This window comes from Chlorocebus sabaeus, chromosome 19, assembly GCF_047675955.1.
Source record: "Chlorocebus sabaeus isolate Y175 chromosome 19, mChlSab1.0.hap1, whole genome shotgun sequence".
Classification (NCBI taxonomy): domain Eukaryota; kingdom Metazoa; phylum Chordata; class Mammalia; order Primates; family Cercopithecidae; genus Chlorocebus; species Chlorocebus sabaeus.
Genome location: NC_132922.1, coordinates 21,795,081 through 21,808,523, shown reverse-complemented (window position 1 = coordinate 21,808,523; position 13,443 = coordinate 21,795,081). Strand labels below are relative to the sequence as shown.

Sequence of the window (13,443 nt, the reverse complement as noted above, 5' to 3'; positions counted from 1 at the left end):
GGGGGGCGGCGGCTGCTACACTGAGGACTACTCGGTGAGTGTGCAGTACACGCTCACCGAGGAGCCCCCGCCCGGCTGCTACCCCGGGGCCCGGGACCTGAGCCAGCGCATCCCCATCATTCCGGAGGATGTGGACTGCGACCTGGGCCTGCCCTCGGACTGCCAAGGGACCCATAGCCTCGGCTCCTGGGGTGGGACGCGGGGCCCGGACACCCCACGGCCCCATAGGGGCCTGGGAGCAACCCGGGAAGAGGAGCGGGCTCTGTGCTGCCAGGCTAGGGCCCTGCTGCGGCCTGGCTGCCCTCCGGAGGAGGTGGGTGCTGCCAGAGCCAGCTTCCCTAATGCCCTCCAGGACACTCAGGAGTCCAGCGCCACGGCCACTGAGGCTGCAGGTGAGAGCAGGAAATGGCAGTAGGTCAGAGCAGGAGTTTCCATCAGGGTCGTCTCCTCATCTTCTGTCTTAAGCATTTTCTGAATGACTTCTTTTTTGCCCTTAGCTTTAAACATCGTCTGAGACTGAAGACTTCCAAGGGTTACTCCTCAGCCTGGCCCTCCTCCCTTGGAGTTCAGACCCTTTGAGCCCTCTGCTTCCACAATCTCAGGATCTCTCCCCCAAGATGCCTGCAGCCTGTCATGTCCACAGCAGTGCTCTCATTTCCCCCTCTGCCCTGCTCCCCATCCACATGCTCACACCAAAAACCTAGCACCAGCTGAGGGTAGTGGCTCATGCCTGTAATCCCAACACTTTGGGAGGCCGAGGCCATGGATCACTTGAGGCCGGGGGTTGGAGACCAGCCTGGCCAACATGGCAAAACCATGGAGTCTGTTCATGACTCCCAGGGCTGGGATATTATGTAGGAGCCACTTCGTAAACATTCTCATTACTCAGTACAAAAATTAGCCGGGGGTGGTGGCAGGTGCCTGCAATCCCAGCTGCTCGGGAGGCTGAGGCAGAAGAATCGCTTGAACCTGGTTGGCAGAGGTTACAGTGAGCCAAGATCAAGCTACTGCACTCCAGCCTGGGCGACAGAGCAAGACTCTGTCTCAAAAAAAAAAAAAAAAAAAAAAGGCCAGACCCAGTGGCTCACGCCTGTAATCCCTGCACTTTGGGAGGCCAAGGCAGGTGAATCACTTGAATTCAGGAGTTCGAGACCAGCTTGGCCAATATGGTGAAACCCCATCTCTAAAATACAAAAAAAATTAGCTGGGCATAGCGGGCGCCTGTAATTCCAGCTACTCGGGAGGCTGAGGCAGGAGAATCGCCTGAACCTGGGAGGTGGAGGTTGCAGTGAGCCGCGATCACACCACTGCACTCCAGCCTGGGTGACAGAGCAAGACTCCATCTCAAAAACAAAAAAAAGCCCAGGACCCATCTCTATGCCCACCCTGCCCCTTGCACTCCAGCCTCCTGGGCTTCTCAACCTGTCTGTGAAGGACCCCAGTTGTTTGTTTTTGCCTCAGTCCATGAAAATGAATTCCCAGAAAATGAAACTTAGCAAAAGACATGTAAGATACCAGTCCAGATATTTTATTATTAGATTCAACAGACATCAGATTGCTACAAGATTTCCAAATATGCTGCCTGAGTAATAAACTGTGGAGTCTAACACCTCTGAGTAGCACTGCAACAAGATCTACCTGCAAAGTACATCCCAAATATATCTACTTCTCTGCACCTTCATTGCTATCCCCTCAGTCCAGCCCCATTTTCCTCTCCAGGCAATAACCTCTGACTGGTCTGCTGTCACTGGTCTTGCTTTCTATTCCGCCTGGAGCCAGAGTGGCCTTTTTTGAAACATAAGTTGACATCATTGTACTGGAAAATCCTTCCATGACTTGCCATTACCTTTAAAATCTTAAAAATGGCCTGGCGCGGTGGCTCAAGCCTGTAATCCCAGCACTTTGGGAGGCGGAGATGGGTGGATCACGAGGTCAGGAGTTCGAGACCATCCTGGCTAACACGGTGAAACCCTATGTCTACTAAAAAATACAAAAAACTAGCCGGGCGAAGTGGCGGGCGCCTGTAGTCCCAGCTACTCGGGAGGCTGAGGCAGGAGAATGGTGTAAACCCGGGAGGCGGAGCTTGCGGTGAGCTGAGATCCGGCCACTGCACTCCAGCCTGGGCGACAGAGCAAGACTCCGTCTCAAAAAAAAAAAAAAAATCTTAAAAATGTTGGCCAGGTGTGTCGACTCACGCCTGTAATCCCAGCTACTCAGGAGACTGAGGCAGGAGAATTGCTTGAACCCGGGACACAGAGGTTGCAGTGAGCCGAGATTGCCCCATTGTGTTCCCACCTGGTGACAGAGCGAGACTCCGTCTCCAAAAAAAAAAAAAAGTTAACTTCTGGCCCAGTGCTTTGGAAGGCCAAGGCAGGAGGATCACTTGAGGCCAGGAGTTGGAGATCAGCCTGGGGAACAGAGAAGGAACCTATCTCTTTTTTTTTTTAATTAGCTTGGCAGGGTGACACATGCCATTAGTCCCAGATACTCAGGAGGCTGAGCCCAAGAGATTGGCTACTCACTTGAGCCCAAGGATTGAGGCTGTAGTCATGATCTCACCACTGCACTTAAACCTAGGCAACACAGCAAGACTCTGTCTCAAAAATAATAATAATAGATGTTAGCATCTCAGTTCTGTGTGATCCAGCCCCTGCCAGCCCATCTGATGAGCCGGTTCACTCTCCTTGCTTGCTCCTTTCACCCTCTGTGGCCCCGTCCCGTTCTCCCCATATGCCAAGCTTACTCCAGCTCCCAGACCTCTCCACTACTTCTGTCCTCCAAATCTTAGATTAAGCAACACTCCAGCCCCCTCTGAGATCACCTGCACACCCTCTGTTCACTTCCTGTTATCCTATTGCTAAATTACTTTCTCTTAAGGTCCGTAAGCTCTGTGAGGGGGTCCTCCTGCTTTTCCCAGGGCCTGACGCACACTGGACACACAGTTACCATCTCTAATATATTGGGTTTTCATGCTACCTAAGGGCTTCTAGAAAGCTCTGTACATCCAAATGAGAGAGGCTGGGTCTCCAGGGGGCACCTGTGCTCTCAGCACAGATGGAGCCCCTCTAGGAACTGGAGTCTGCTTCAGCCCTTTAGCATACACAGGCCTGCCACACTCTGGGGACAGGGCCACCTGAGTCCCTTGCCTGGTCCCATGTGTGGTGCCAGCTCCCTCCCCTGATGATTGTTCTCTCTCTTTCCCAGGACCGAGATCTCGCTCAGCAGACAGCAGCAGCACCGGAGCCTGAGCTCAGGAGGAACTCTTAACCTGGAAATGGGGAACTGTATGGAGACTTCAAACTGACTTCCTTCAAAAAACAAAAACAAAAAAATTTTTTAGCTTTGACAAACACACAAAAGTGGTAATAAAGAGAGCCCTCCTTGTCAACCCAAAATGTGAGCCCCCTGTGGCAAAACCACCCCCTACCCCATTAACAAATCAACAGACAAAATTCTCCGAGTCCTTTGCCTCTTTTGATAACATGTTGTTGTTCTGTTTTGTAAAGTGTGTGTGCTTGGGGTTCTGAGGTGTGGGATTGAGTTCTCTGCTTTTTTTTTTTTTTTTAAGATATTGTATGTAAATGTAAAAAGTTATTTAAATATATATTTTAAAGAACCCTAACCGCCAACTTTTGCTGAAAAAGAAAAAAAAAATCACTGCTGCATTAAATGAACCACATCATGTGTAGATACTGTTGTCTCCCTGGAGGGAGCTCAGGCCTTTGAAAAGCTCAGGGCTTCACCTGCCTTAGAAAATGAACCAGAAACTTGAAGTAAAGCTAGTTGATATGGGTACAGGCTCTGAGTGCAAAGCTGCCTCTTTCTTGTGGCAAATGCCAATGTATACTATTTCAGGTCTCAGATGCCATGCCCCTCCAGCCCACGCCTTTAGGCAGGTGATGGCAGCAGCTAGGAATAGGGTGTACATGATCTGCAGCCCTGCGGAGCCAGATCAAGCCGCTGCTATGAAAGCTCCAGGGTGATGGGGACAATTCTGCCCAGTGCCCTCAATCTGTCCCCTCAGCTCATGGTCCCAAGTGAAACAACAGAGTTCACAGCCCTGGTCTTGGCTGAGGTCCAGGTCATAGTAAGGGCATGTTCTTGGGACCCTCAACCTGAACTCTGACCCTCGGGGCAGGGAAGAGGAGGCTGTCCCCTTTGGTTGTCCTGACTTTGGAGTCCTTTACAAAAATGTTTGGGGCTCCCTGCCACTGGCTGCAGAAATGGCTCGACGGGGTGTGTGGGGACAGACACCCAGAAGGAATGTACTTTTGTGGCCTTGGTGTCCAACGGGGCTGGGGGAGACTGCTCTCCACTGACCCAGCGGCACACCGATGTGCAGTGCGCATGCGTCTGTGTGGGGGCAGCCACACCCCTCGGCTGCTGCTTCCTTGGGCTGCCTTTCTAGGGGCATGTGCCTGGACCTACGAGGTCTGCACTGAGCTCCATTTGAATGATACCTTCCCTATCCCGTTTCCCCATGGAAGCACCGCTTCAGGGTTATTCAGTCCTCTGCCTCATGGCTGAAACTGCTCATCTCGTCTGCAGATGTCTACTATCCTGTCTACCTAATGCACTATTATGTATTGATTCTCCATGAGACAGAGAGAGAGACTATCAGATAGTTTACACCCAAAGGGTAGGTTTTTGTATATTTTTCCAGCCTTTTTTATTAAGGGGAAGGGGAGAGTTTAAAAGCCCAAACCGTTGTGGTTTTAAGGTGTTTCATTTTTAAAAGGGAGAGAGAATCTATTTAAAGCTATTTCAGATCAGGGATTGTCATCCTTTTTGTCCAATGTATTCCTTGTTCTTTAAAAAAAAAATTTTTAGAGGGAACTAATCATATTAGTCCTTGTGTTCACTAACTCTTCTGGTCACTTGTATTTATTCATTCATTCATCAGATATTTGTTGCCATCTGAAAGAACTGGCCCATTGGGTCTGAAAGCTCGCTTGAGAATAGGAAACTTGAGACCTGGCCCCCTGTGGGTAGGAGAACAAGGACCACCTGGATTGCCAGGTGATGGTGCTGGTCTTTCTCCAGTCTTGAACGAGAATCTCACTCTATCAGAATGTTTTTCTTAACTTCAGCGTATGATGAGGAAATTTACTTATCTCTAGCTAGGATTTGACATCTATTCCAACATCAAATGATCAAAACATTTGCCATTGAGGCTTCACTGGTGAGATCCGTCCTCCATCCTCGGGTGCAGTCCCTTGAGGGCTACTCCTCGGACTGTGCCCCGCACACCTGTTACCGAGGGTGTGAGAAGCGCCTAAGCTGGTGACATGTGATCTGGGACGCCTTCATTTCTCGGGCCAGGAGTAGCAGCTGCTAAGGACAACAGCTTGCATTACATGGTTTTAAGGAAGCGGGATCTGACTTTTAATATGAACTGCAAAAAGCAGCTTCTCATTGAGATTTTGTTGTTGTTGTTTGGGGGGGGGTTTTTTGTTTTGTTTTTAATGCCTTTGAGTGCATATTTTCTTCCTCGTCTGAAACCGAACTCCCAAAGTGGCTTTCTTTAGCCCTGGCTGGAAAACCATCCCTCAATAGCCTTAAACAATAAATAGATGAGTACGGAATGTGGCTTCCACTGGGCTTATTAAAATAAGTGTGTCTAGTTTTCACTTGAACCAGTGATAACCGCAGATGGCAAAAGAAACCCGTTTAATTTTTGTAGCTTACAGGTGGTAGAAACAAAAATGCAATTTTAAAACCTTAAATACCAAATACCAACCATTGTCTTTGTTTGTTTGTTTGTTTGTTTGTTTGTTTTTTGAGACGGAGTTTCGCTCTTGTTGCCCAGGGTGGAGTGCAGTGGCGCAACCTCAGCTTACCGCAACTTCCGCCTCCCGAGTCCAAGTGATTCTTCTGCCTCAGCCTCCCAAGTAGCTGGGATTACAGGCATGCACCACCATGCCCGACTAATTTTGTATTTTTAGTAGAGACGAGGTTTCTCCATGTTGGTCAGGCTAGTCTTGAATTTCCGACCTCAGGTGATCCACCCGCCTCGGCCTCCCAAAGTGCTGGAATTACAGACGTGAGCCACCGTGCTGGTAACACCAACCATTGTCTTTTAAATTTGTGTTCGCCTCTCAGACAGGGAGATCACCAGAATAAAATAACCAATGGTCTTATTTTTTTCACACATAAATCAAAACAAATGTCCTCTTTGAAGTTTTAAGATTCCACCAATGACAGATACCCTTTTAGGTGGACTCTTGAGTGGTTTGTAGTGGTTTTATAGCCATGGAAACTGGGAGTGTCTCATTTTCTACTGAGAACCCCTGCCCCCAATCCCTCTAAGTTGGGGTGTGACAGTTGGGCATGGTTAAGTGACCCAGCCCTGGGTGTAGGACAGCCATGTACAGTGAAGAGTTCTAGAACCAGCTAAATGTGGAAGTTTGGGTATTTACCAACAAGGTACCTCTTTACGGATGCAGCCCCAGTAAGCTGGCTTTAACCTCAGCTCCTTCCCCATCTCCTAAACCCAAGCCCTTTTATAAAATAAAGCCCCATCTGTCCCACTGCTCACATATTTATGTGCTGCTAGTCTCTACTCGAAGTTTGTGCAGAACTAATGCTTTTAAAATGAGGTCTAAAAAAAAATTACTAATCGAGAATATTATTCTTTAAACAGAACTGCCTTTTTCTACTCTTTATGTAAACTCTATTGTGTTGGTCTAACAAGGCACTATTTTAAAATTTTTTAATTTCTCCCATAGCACTTAAAAGAGATTTTGTAAAGACTTTGCTGTAAAGATTTTGTAATAAAATGGTCTAAGGGCTCTTTTTCCAACATTACCATTTTTAAAAAATGTTTTAAAAGCTAGAAAACAACTTATGTATATTCTGTATATGTATAGCAGCACATTTCATTTATGGAAATATGTTCTCAGAATATTTATTTACTAATATATTTATCTTAAGCCATGTCTTATGTTGAGAGTGTGACATTGTTGGAATAATCATTGAAAATGACTAACACAAGACCCTGTAAATACATGATAATTGCACACAGATTTTACATATTTGCAGACCAAAAATGATTTAAAACAAGTTGTAGTCTTCTATGGTTTTGTAACAAATTGTACAAATGACTGTAAAAAAAAAATACAATTTTATCAAGTATGTGTTATATGTTGTCATTGCTCTGTTCAGTAAAAGTCTACAGATTCAACAAGGGGAAGTTCGCATGGGGCAGTACTTTTAACTTCTACTTGCCCATGGAAGCGTTCATACAACTTTCTCTCCTGTTAATATAGAATCCAGGTTATTGGGGGTTTAGGCAGTGTCACAGGAGAGCATCTGTTATAGGGTGTGTGGGTTTATATCCTTGTGAGAATGGTAGGCTTTCTGCTCAGCCCTATGTAGAAGGAGCTAGGGAGAGTGATAGTAATTGAGCCTAGTGGTCCACTTTTTAAAAATCGGGAACCATATGGCCAGCCATGGGAGCTCATACCTATAATCCCAGGTATTCAGGAGGTTGAGGCAGGAGGATCTCTTGAGGTAGGAGTTGGAGACCAGCCTCAGCAACATAGTGAGACCCCATCTCTCTACTAAGAGAAAAAAAAGGCTATACATGTTGGGGTCCACATGTAGTCTTAGCTACTCAGGAGGCTGAGGCAGGAGGATTGCTTGAGCCCAGGAAGTTGAGACTGCAGTAAGCTATGATCATGCCACTGCACTCCAGCCTGGGCAACAGAGCTGTCTTAAAAGAAAGAAAAGAAAGGAAATAGGGAACCATAGCCTGAATGTAAAACATCTGCTTTATCTGTCAGGCCTTTTCCTACCTGGAAGACTAACAGACCCTCAAGGCCTTGGAGGAAAAAATACTCCCAGCATCTACCCCTCAAAATTACCTAATCATGAGTGGAAAGGGACCGTTGGTCTTGAGCGAATCTAGTTCCTCTTTGTTTCCCTGAGAGGGTGTCGCTAATTTGTAAAGCACTCAGATGACAGGGAAGGTGCAAAGTTGTGTTTATTTTTCAGATCTCTAGCAGAGAATACCCTAATCCCATGAGTTCCTGTTCCTATTTTTTGCTCTTTAACTTGGGCCATTTATTGAGTACAGGCTCCTCGTGGACACCTGGCCGCTTCCTGCCAGGGAACCGGTCCTTCTGAGCACCTTCAGAGATGGCACCCTGACTGCACAGAGCCTCCCAGAGCTTTTGTTTAATGGCCTTGCCCAACTCCAGGCTGTACCTCTTGGGGGTCCCTGAAGGATTCCACAGCATTGGCTCTACCACAGCGTGGTACAGAGCCTGGTAACCCTCTGTGGGGAGACCGTGGATGGTGAGCGTGTCCTCCGAAAACTGCTGTCTCTTTTGGGTTTCAGGAAGCAACACTGGGCCCTTCCAGGCTGCTGTCCCACTGTCTTGGGGTAGTGCTTGGGTGGCAGCCACATGTTCAGCATATCTGTCCTCAAGATCTTGGCGGACTGTTAGTTTTTTCTCCTTTGAACTTTCTTTACTCTAGCCAGGGAGAAAGCAGAGAAGTCAAAGCTAAAACTTGAGAGGGGAGCTCAGAATAATTATCTGGGATTTGTGTCCCAGCGTCTTGGTTGCAGCAACAACCAACATTTGTCTAGCATGTTCTAGTTTACTGAATTCCTTTATGTACATACCACTGCGTGTGTTCTCCATAACCCTGTGAGGTCAGCAGGAGACAGCTTTAAAGGCAAAGAAATTGGAATTGGTTTGCCCAAGGCCACACAGCTAGAAGGTTAATAACCACAGCTGTCATCTATTGAATACCACGCAAGATGTTAATTATTTACCCTCTGCCAGGCTCTGTTCAAAAGCCTTTTGCATGTATTGACTTATTTAATCTTCATGAAGCCCTATGAGGGAAAGGCCATTATCCTCCATTTCATATGATAATATCAAGGCACAAAGAAATTAAGCCCGAGGTCGTCCTCAGTTATAGTCAGAGTTGGGATTTGAATCTTGATGGCCTAGCTCCAGGGTACACTGAGCTCTGCTGGCCACCATGGGGTAACAGACCTGGACTCCAATCAGGCCTTCGTAGGAGAAGTTCTCCATGTGGACGCTCGCAATCCAAATCTATAGCCGACCACTGGTGTGTGTGTGTGTGTGCGCCTGCGCGCACAAGCACGCACTACCCATATCCTAGCCTTCCTTCTCACCCTTATTTTTCCTTCATGTCAAGTCTGTGGTTGTGAAAGCCATCTCATCCTTCTCTAGAACTAAGCATAGTATAAATGATATGGTATAAATGATAAATAGCATGACCCCACAATCAGGGGCATTCTTCCACTCTAACATGCTACACCTCCTCCCCACATTCTGTCTTCAACTTTAGGATTTCCTTCACTTGGTATTGATCTTTGTTTTTGTTTTTTTTGTCTTTTTTTTTTTTGTTTTTTGAGACAGAGTCTTGCTCTGTTGCCCAATCAGGAATGCAGTAGTGCAATCATGGCTCACTGCAGCCTTAACCTCCTGGGCTTAAGTAATCCTCCCTCCTTAACCTCCCAAGTAGCTGGGATCACAGGCATGTGCCATCATGCCTGGCTACTTTTTTTTTTTTTTAGTAGAGATGAGGTCTCCCTATGTTGCCCAGGCTGGTCTTGAACTCTCTGAGCTCAAGCGATCCTCCCTGCTTGGCCTCCCAAAGTACTGAGATTACAGGCGGTAGCCGCATGCCATATAATCTCAACCGTTAGTGTTCTCTGGCTTTATCTTTTCCCTCCCCTTGCCCGTCACATTTTCCCCACCACTGGTCCTTGTCTACCTCTCTAATGCCTCCTGCAGGCCTCCTGTGCCCTGCTGGCTGCTTGCTCTTGGAACTGATGGATTTTCTTTTCCTGGCCTGCTGGGTGGCTTTCATCACTGAATCGTCCTTGTGCTTTAATCTCTTCGAGAGTTTTGCTTCTCCACACTTGCGTGGTGCTGGGCAGCACTTATTCTTCAGTTGCCGCCTGAGTACAAGCTTAACCAGGGAGAAGGAATTGGCAATTAATGGGTTCCTTACAACTTCCCAAGAGGAAGTGGTAGCTGGTGCTGTGGTGTTAATGTTCTGCTTTGCACACGTTCTGGCCATCCAGATGTTGGTGAGAGCTGGTGAGTCCACATAGCAGTCCTGAAGCCTGGTATTTAATAAGATGGACTGTCGGAGTCCATAGATAGGGATGCTGGGGTCTTGTCTCACATTGATTGGGTGCTAGAATTATAAGAGGGAGAAATGAATTTTAAAAGGACCGTTCTTCAGCAGAGAATAAAAGATCTACTTTGAAGGCAAAATGTTAACATCTTTTTTTTTTTTTTTCTTTAAGACGGAGTCTCGCTCTGTCGCCCAGGCTGGAGTGCAGTGGCGTGATCTCAGCTCACTGCAAGCTCCGCCTCCCAGGTTTACGCCATTCTCCTGCCTCAGCCTCCCAAGTAGCTGGGACTACAGGCGCCCACCACCTCGCCCGGCTTGTTTTTTGTATTTTTTAGTAGAGACGGGGTTTCACCATGCTAGCCAGGAGGGTCTCGATCTCCTGACCTCGTGATCCGCCCGTCTCGGCCTCCCAAAGTGCTGGGATTACAGGCTTGAGCCACCGCGCCCGGCCTAACATCTTTTTATAGGCCATTCCTTCTACCCAGTTCTTAGAATTTTACTATATGTCCTCTCCTGCTCACTAAAGCCTTTTATACCAAGTAGGGAGGAGATAGTAATTCCACAAGGTTACAGTAATATTCAGGCTCTCAAAGAACATAGCATGCTGGGGCAGGAAGTCAGGGGTCAGGGAGGGTTCACAAGGAATTGAAGACAATTCCTGCCTGCTGGAAAATATGGAAGGGAGGGTCACTCAAGACTTCATATGAGCTGTAGACACTCAACTATGCTGCAACACAGACATGACAGCCAGTAAGTTCTGCCAAACCCTGAATACGCTTTATGCTTTCTTTTTTATGGTGGGGGGGGGGTGCGGGTACGGAGTTTAGCTCTTGTTGCCTAGGCTGGAGTGCAATGGCGCGATCTCGGCTCACCGCAACCTCCGCCTCCCGGGTTCAAGTGATTCTCCTGCCTCAGCCTCCCAAGTAGCTGGGATTACAGGTATGCGCCACCATGCCCAGCTAATTTTGTATTTTTAGTAGAGACGGGGTTTCTCCATATTGGTCAGGCTAGTCTCGAACTCACGACCTCAGATGATCTGCCTGCCTCAACCTCCCAAAGTGCTGGGATTACAAGTGTGATCCACCACGCCCGGCTGAATACACTTTCTAACCAACGGCCATGCACCAAGAAGAGCTCATTCACAGGGAAATCAATATCCTTTGGGGACCATAAAAGCAATATGAAAACATTAATGCTGCCGGCCTCCATTTCCTGGGGCCAACTAAGAGCAACAGAACAATTTGGATAGATCAGAATCACATATTTAAAGAGACCTGGCTTTCTTAGAAATGTCATCTATAGAAATAAAATCACCTTACCATATTTCAGTTGCCTTAAATTTTATTTTCGCTAGCTTAGTAGGGGGAAGAAATATGTATTTTCTCTTTCCCTTTTCTCTCTCTCTGTTTTTTTTGTTTGTTTGTTTTGTTTTGTTTTAATATTTCTAGTCACCTGTCTTTCTCTGCCTCAGTCACGTATGGGCAAATTGCTGTTTGTTTAGATTTGGGCTTAATGCTGGCAGCTTTGAGCCATTATCTCTAGTATTTGTGATGTCACTTTGGTTTGTGATGTGGGTGTGGGTGGGTGTTACATCATCAGACTTTATAGTTAAATTATGTGAGAAGAAGTTCTATATGGTTTTGCTTCTAGCCTCAGAAACTTCTGAAGTCCCCATTTCCCCCAAAATGGCTTGGATGAATTTTGAAGATCTTCATGTTCTTATGAAGTATGTTTTGCAGGAAATGTAGTCAAATGTGCAGACCAGATTTGGGGATACAGGTAGTGAGATGCATCCCTACATGTGCAAAAGTGCCCTCCTTCATGTACATAAAGGAGGCACTGTTAAGTTCTCAGAATAGCTGCCAAGGTTAGGGACCAGAAATGAAAGAACACGTTCCTGCAGCCCTGGGCACCTTTCCCTGTGTGTCTCTCCCAGGAAGACTACATGGTTTCTGGAATGTGGTTTTATTTTACATCCCATGGCAAATGCAGTAATTAGAGCTGTTAGCAGTGTCAAGGGCTTGAAACGAGAACAAAGCCGCCTCTTCCTGGGAACTCTTGGGCAATGCCTCACTCCTTATCAGGTGCTCGTCCTGTTGGTGGGTTTGATTTTTTTATTTGTAAAATGCCTCGGGAGCCTCCCTCCTGAGGGGGAGGAGAGTGAAATGATGGAAAAACAGAGTATGAATCTGGCAGGGGCTCCTGGAATCGCATGTGTTGCCTGTTGGAGTTTTTAAGTGTTGTCCCTGGAGTGAATCAAAGCCTGCAGGCGGACCGCACCACAGGCTGTGGTGGAACCACCTCCAGGCCTACGGCAGCTGGACCCACAGACACTTGGGAGGACAATGGTTTCCTTTCAGTAGCGAGCCCTGGCCTCACCTCCTAAGAGCTGGGTCGGTTTTAGAGCAGGGCTTTGGAAAGGGTTTGTCTTTGGGAAGAGTTTGCGAATGTCTGGAGACTGGACAGGCAAGCATCTTTTCAAAGCTGGTCAATCTTGGAAAAATGGCACGGGGCTCCTGGGCTACCTGGAAATTACCATCTGTCTTTACACTGCAAAGCAGGGACAGGAGGGAAATGTCAAGCAAAAAAAAAAAAAAAAAAAAAAAAAGGCATAATAGGAATACGTCATCTGTTTCTCTTTTCTCCTTCCCCATCTTGAGTTTGGCTTTCCTGCACCTCATCTTTCCAGACGCTCATCTGTTAGATTTACTTTGCTAGGTCTTTTACTCAATGACTCTGCTAGGTCTTTTACTCACTCTGTCTGCAGGCTGGAGTGCAGTGGTGTGATCTCAGCTCACTGCAACCTCCGCCTCCTGGGGTTCAAGCAATTCTCGTCCTCAGCTACCCAAGAAGCTGGGATTACAGGCGCGTACCACCAAGCCCAGCGAATTTCTGTATTTTTAGTAGAGATGAGTTTTCATCATGTTGGCCCAGCTGTTCTCAAACTCCTGGTCTCAAGTGATCCACCCACCTTGGCCTCCCAAAGTGCTGGGATTACAGGCGTGAGCCTGTGCCCAGCCTCAATCTCCTTCTTCCAGCACAGAGCTGTTCACATGGGCAGTACTTGATACATACTCTTCAAGTTCAGTCAAATTCTGCCTTCTTTGCCTTCATTGTAACTCACTTCAATTGACTATGCCACAACAGGTAACCCTCTCAGCCTTCCTTTTTTTTTTTTTTTTTTTTTTTTGAGACAGAGTCTCGCTCTGTCGCCCGGGCTAGAGTGCAGTGGCCGGATCTCAGCTCACTGCAAGCTCCGCCTCCCGGGTTTACGCCATTCTCCTGCCTCAGCCTCCCGAATAGCTGGGACTACAGGCG

The 13,443-nt window shown here is 47.3% G+C and overlaps 2 protein-coding genes across 2 annotated transcripts in view; one reads left to right on the top strand and one right to left on the bottom strand.

The window, feature by feature from the left end:
• The window catches only part of ZNRF3 (zinc and ring finger 3), a 175,023-nt gene extending 167,882 nt beyond the window's left edge, over positions 1-7,141 (top strand). The window contains 2 exon segments of the mRNA XM_007975274.3: positions 2-392; positions 3,205-7,141. Of these exon segments, the coding sequence (XP_007973465.3) occupies positions 2-392; positions 3,205-3,248 (435 nt within the window). The 3' untranslated portion in view covers positions 3,249-7,141.
• Positions 7,142-7,646: 505 nt separating this feature from the next.
• Positions 7,647-10,370, bottom strand: C19H22orf31 (chromosome 19 C22orf31 homolog). The gene is made up of 2 exons (XM_007975300.3): positions 9,757-10,370; positions 7,647-8,477 (listed from the first exon to the last, which is right to left on the bottom strand). The coding sequence occupies exons 1-2, from the start codon at positions 10,063-10,065 to the stop codon at positions 8,037-8,039; spliced, it is 750 nt and encodes a 249-aa protein (XP_007973491.3). The 5' UTR covers positions 10,066-10,370; the 3' UTR covers positions 7,647-8,036.
• Between the last annotated feature and the right edge of the window lie 3,073 nt (positions 10,371-13,443).

Coding starts and splice junctions, on each gene's coding strand:
- C19H22orf31 (XM_007975300.3), bottom strand. CDS start 10,065: ATGGCCAGAACGTGTGCAAAGCAGAACATTAACACCACAGCACCAGCT. Junction 8,478..9,756: donor CTGCAGGAGGCATTAGAGAG/GTAGACAAGGAC, acceptor CTCCCTGGCTAG/AGTAAAGAAAGTTCAAAGGA.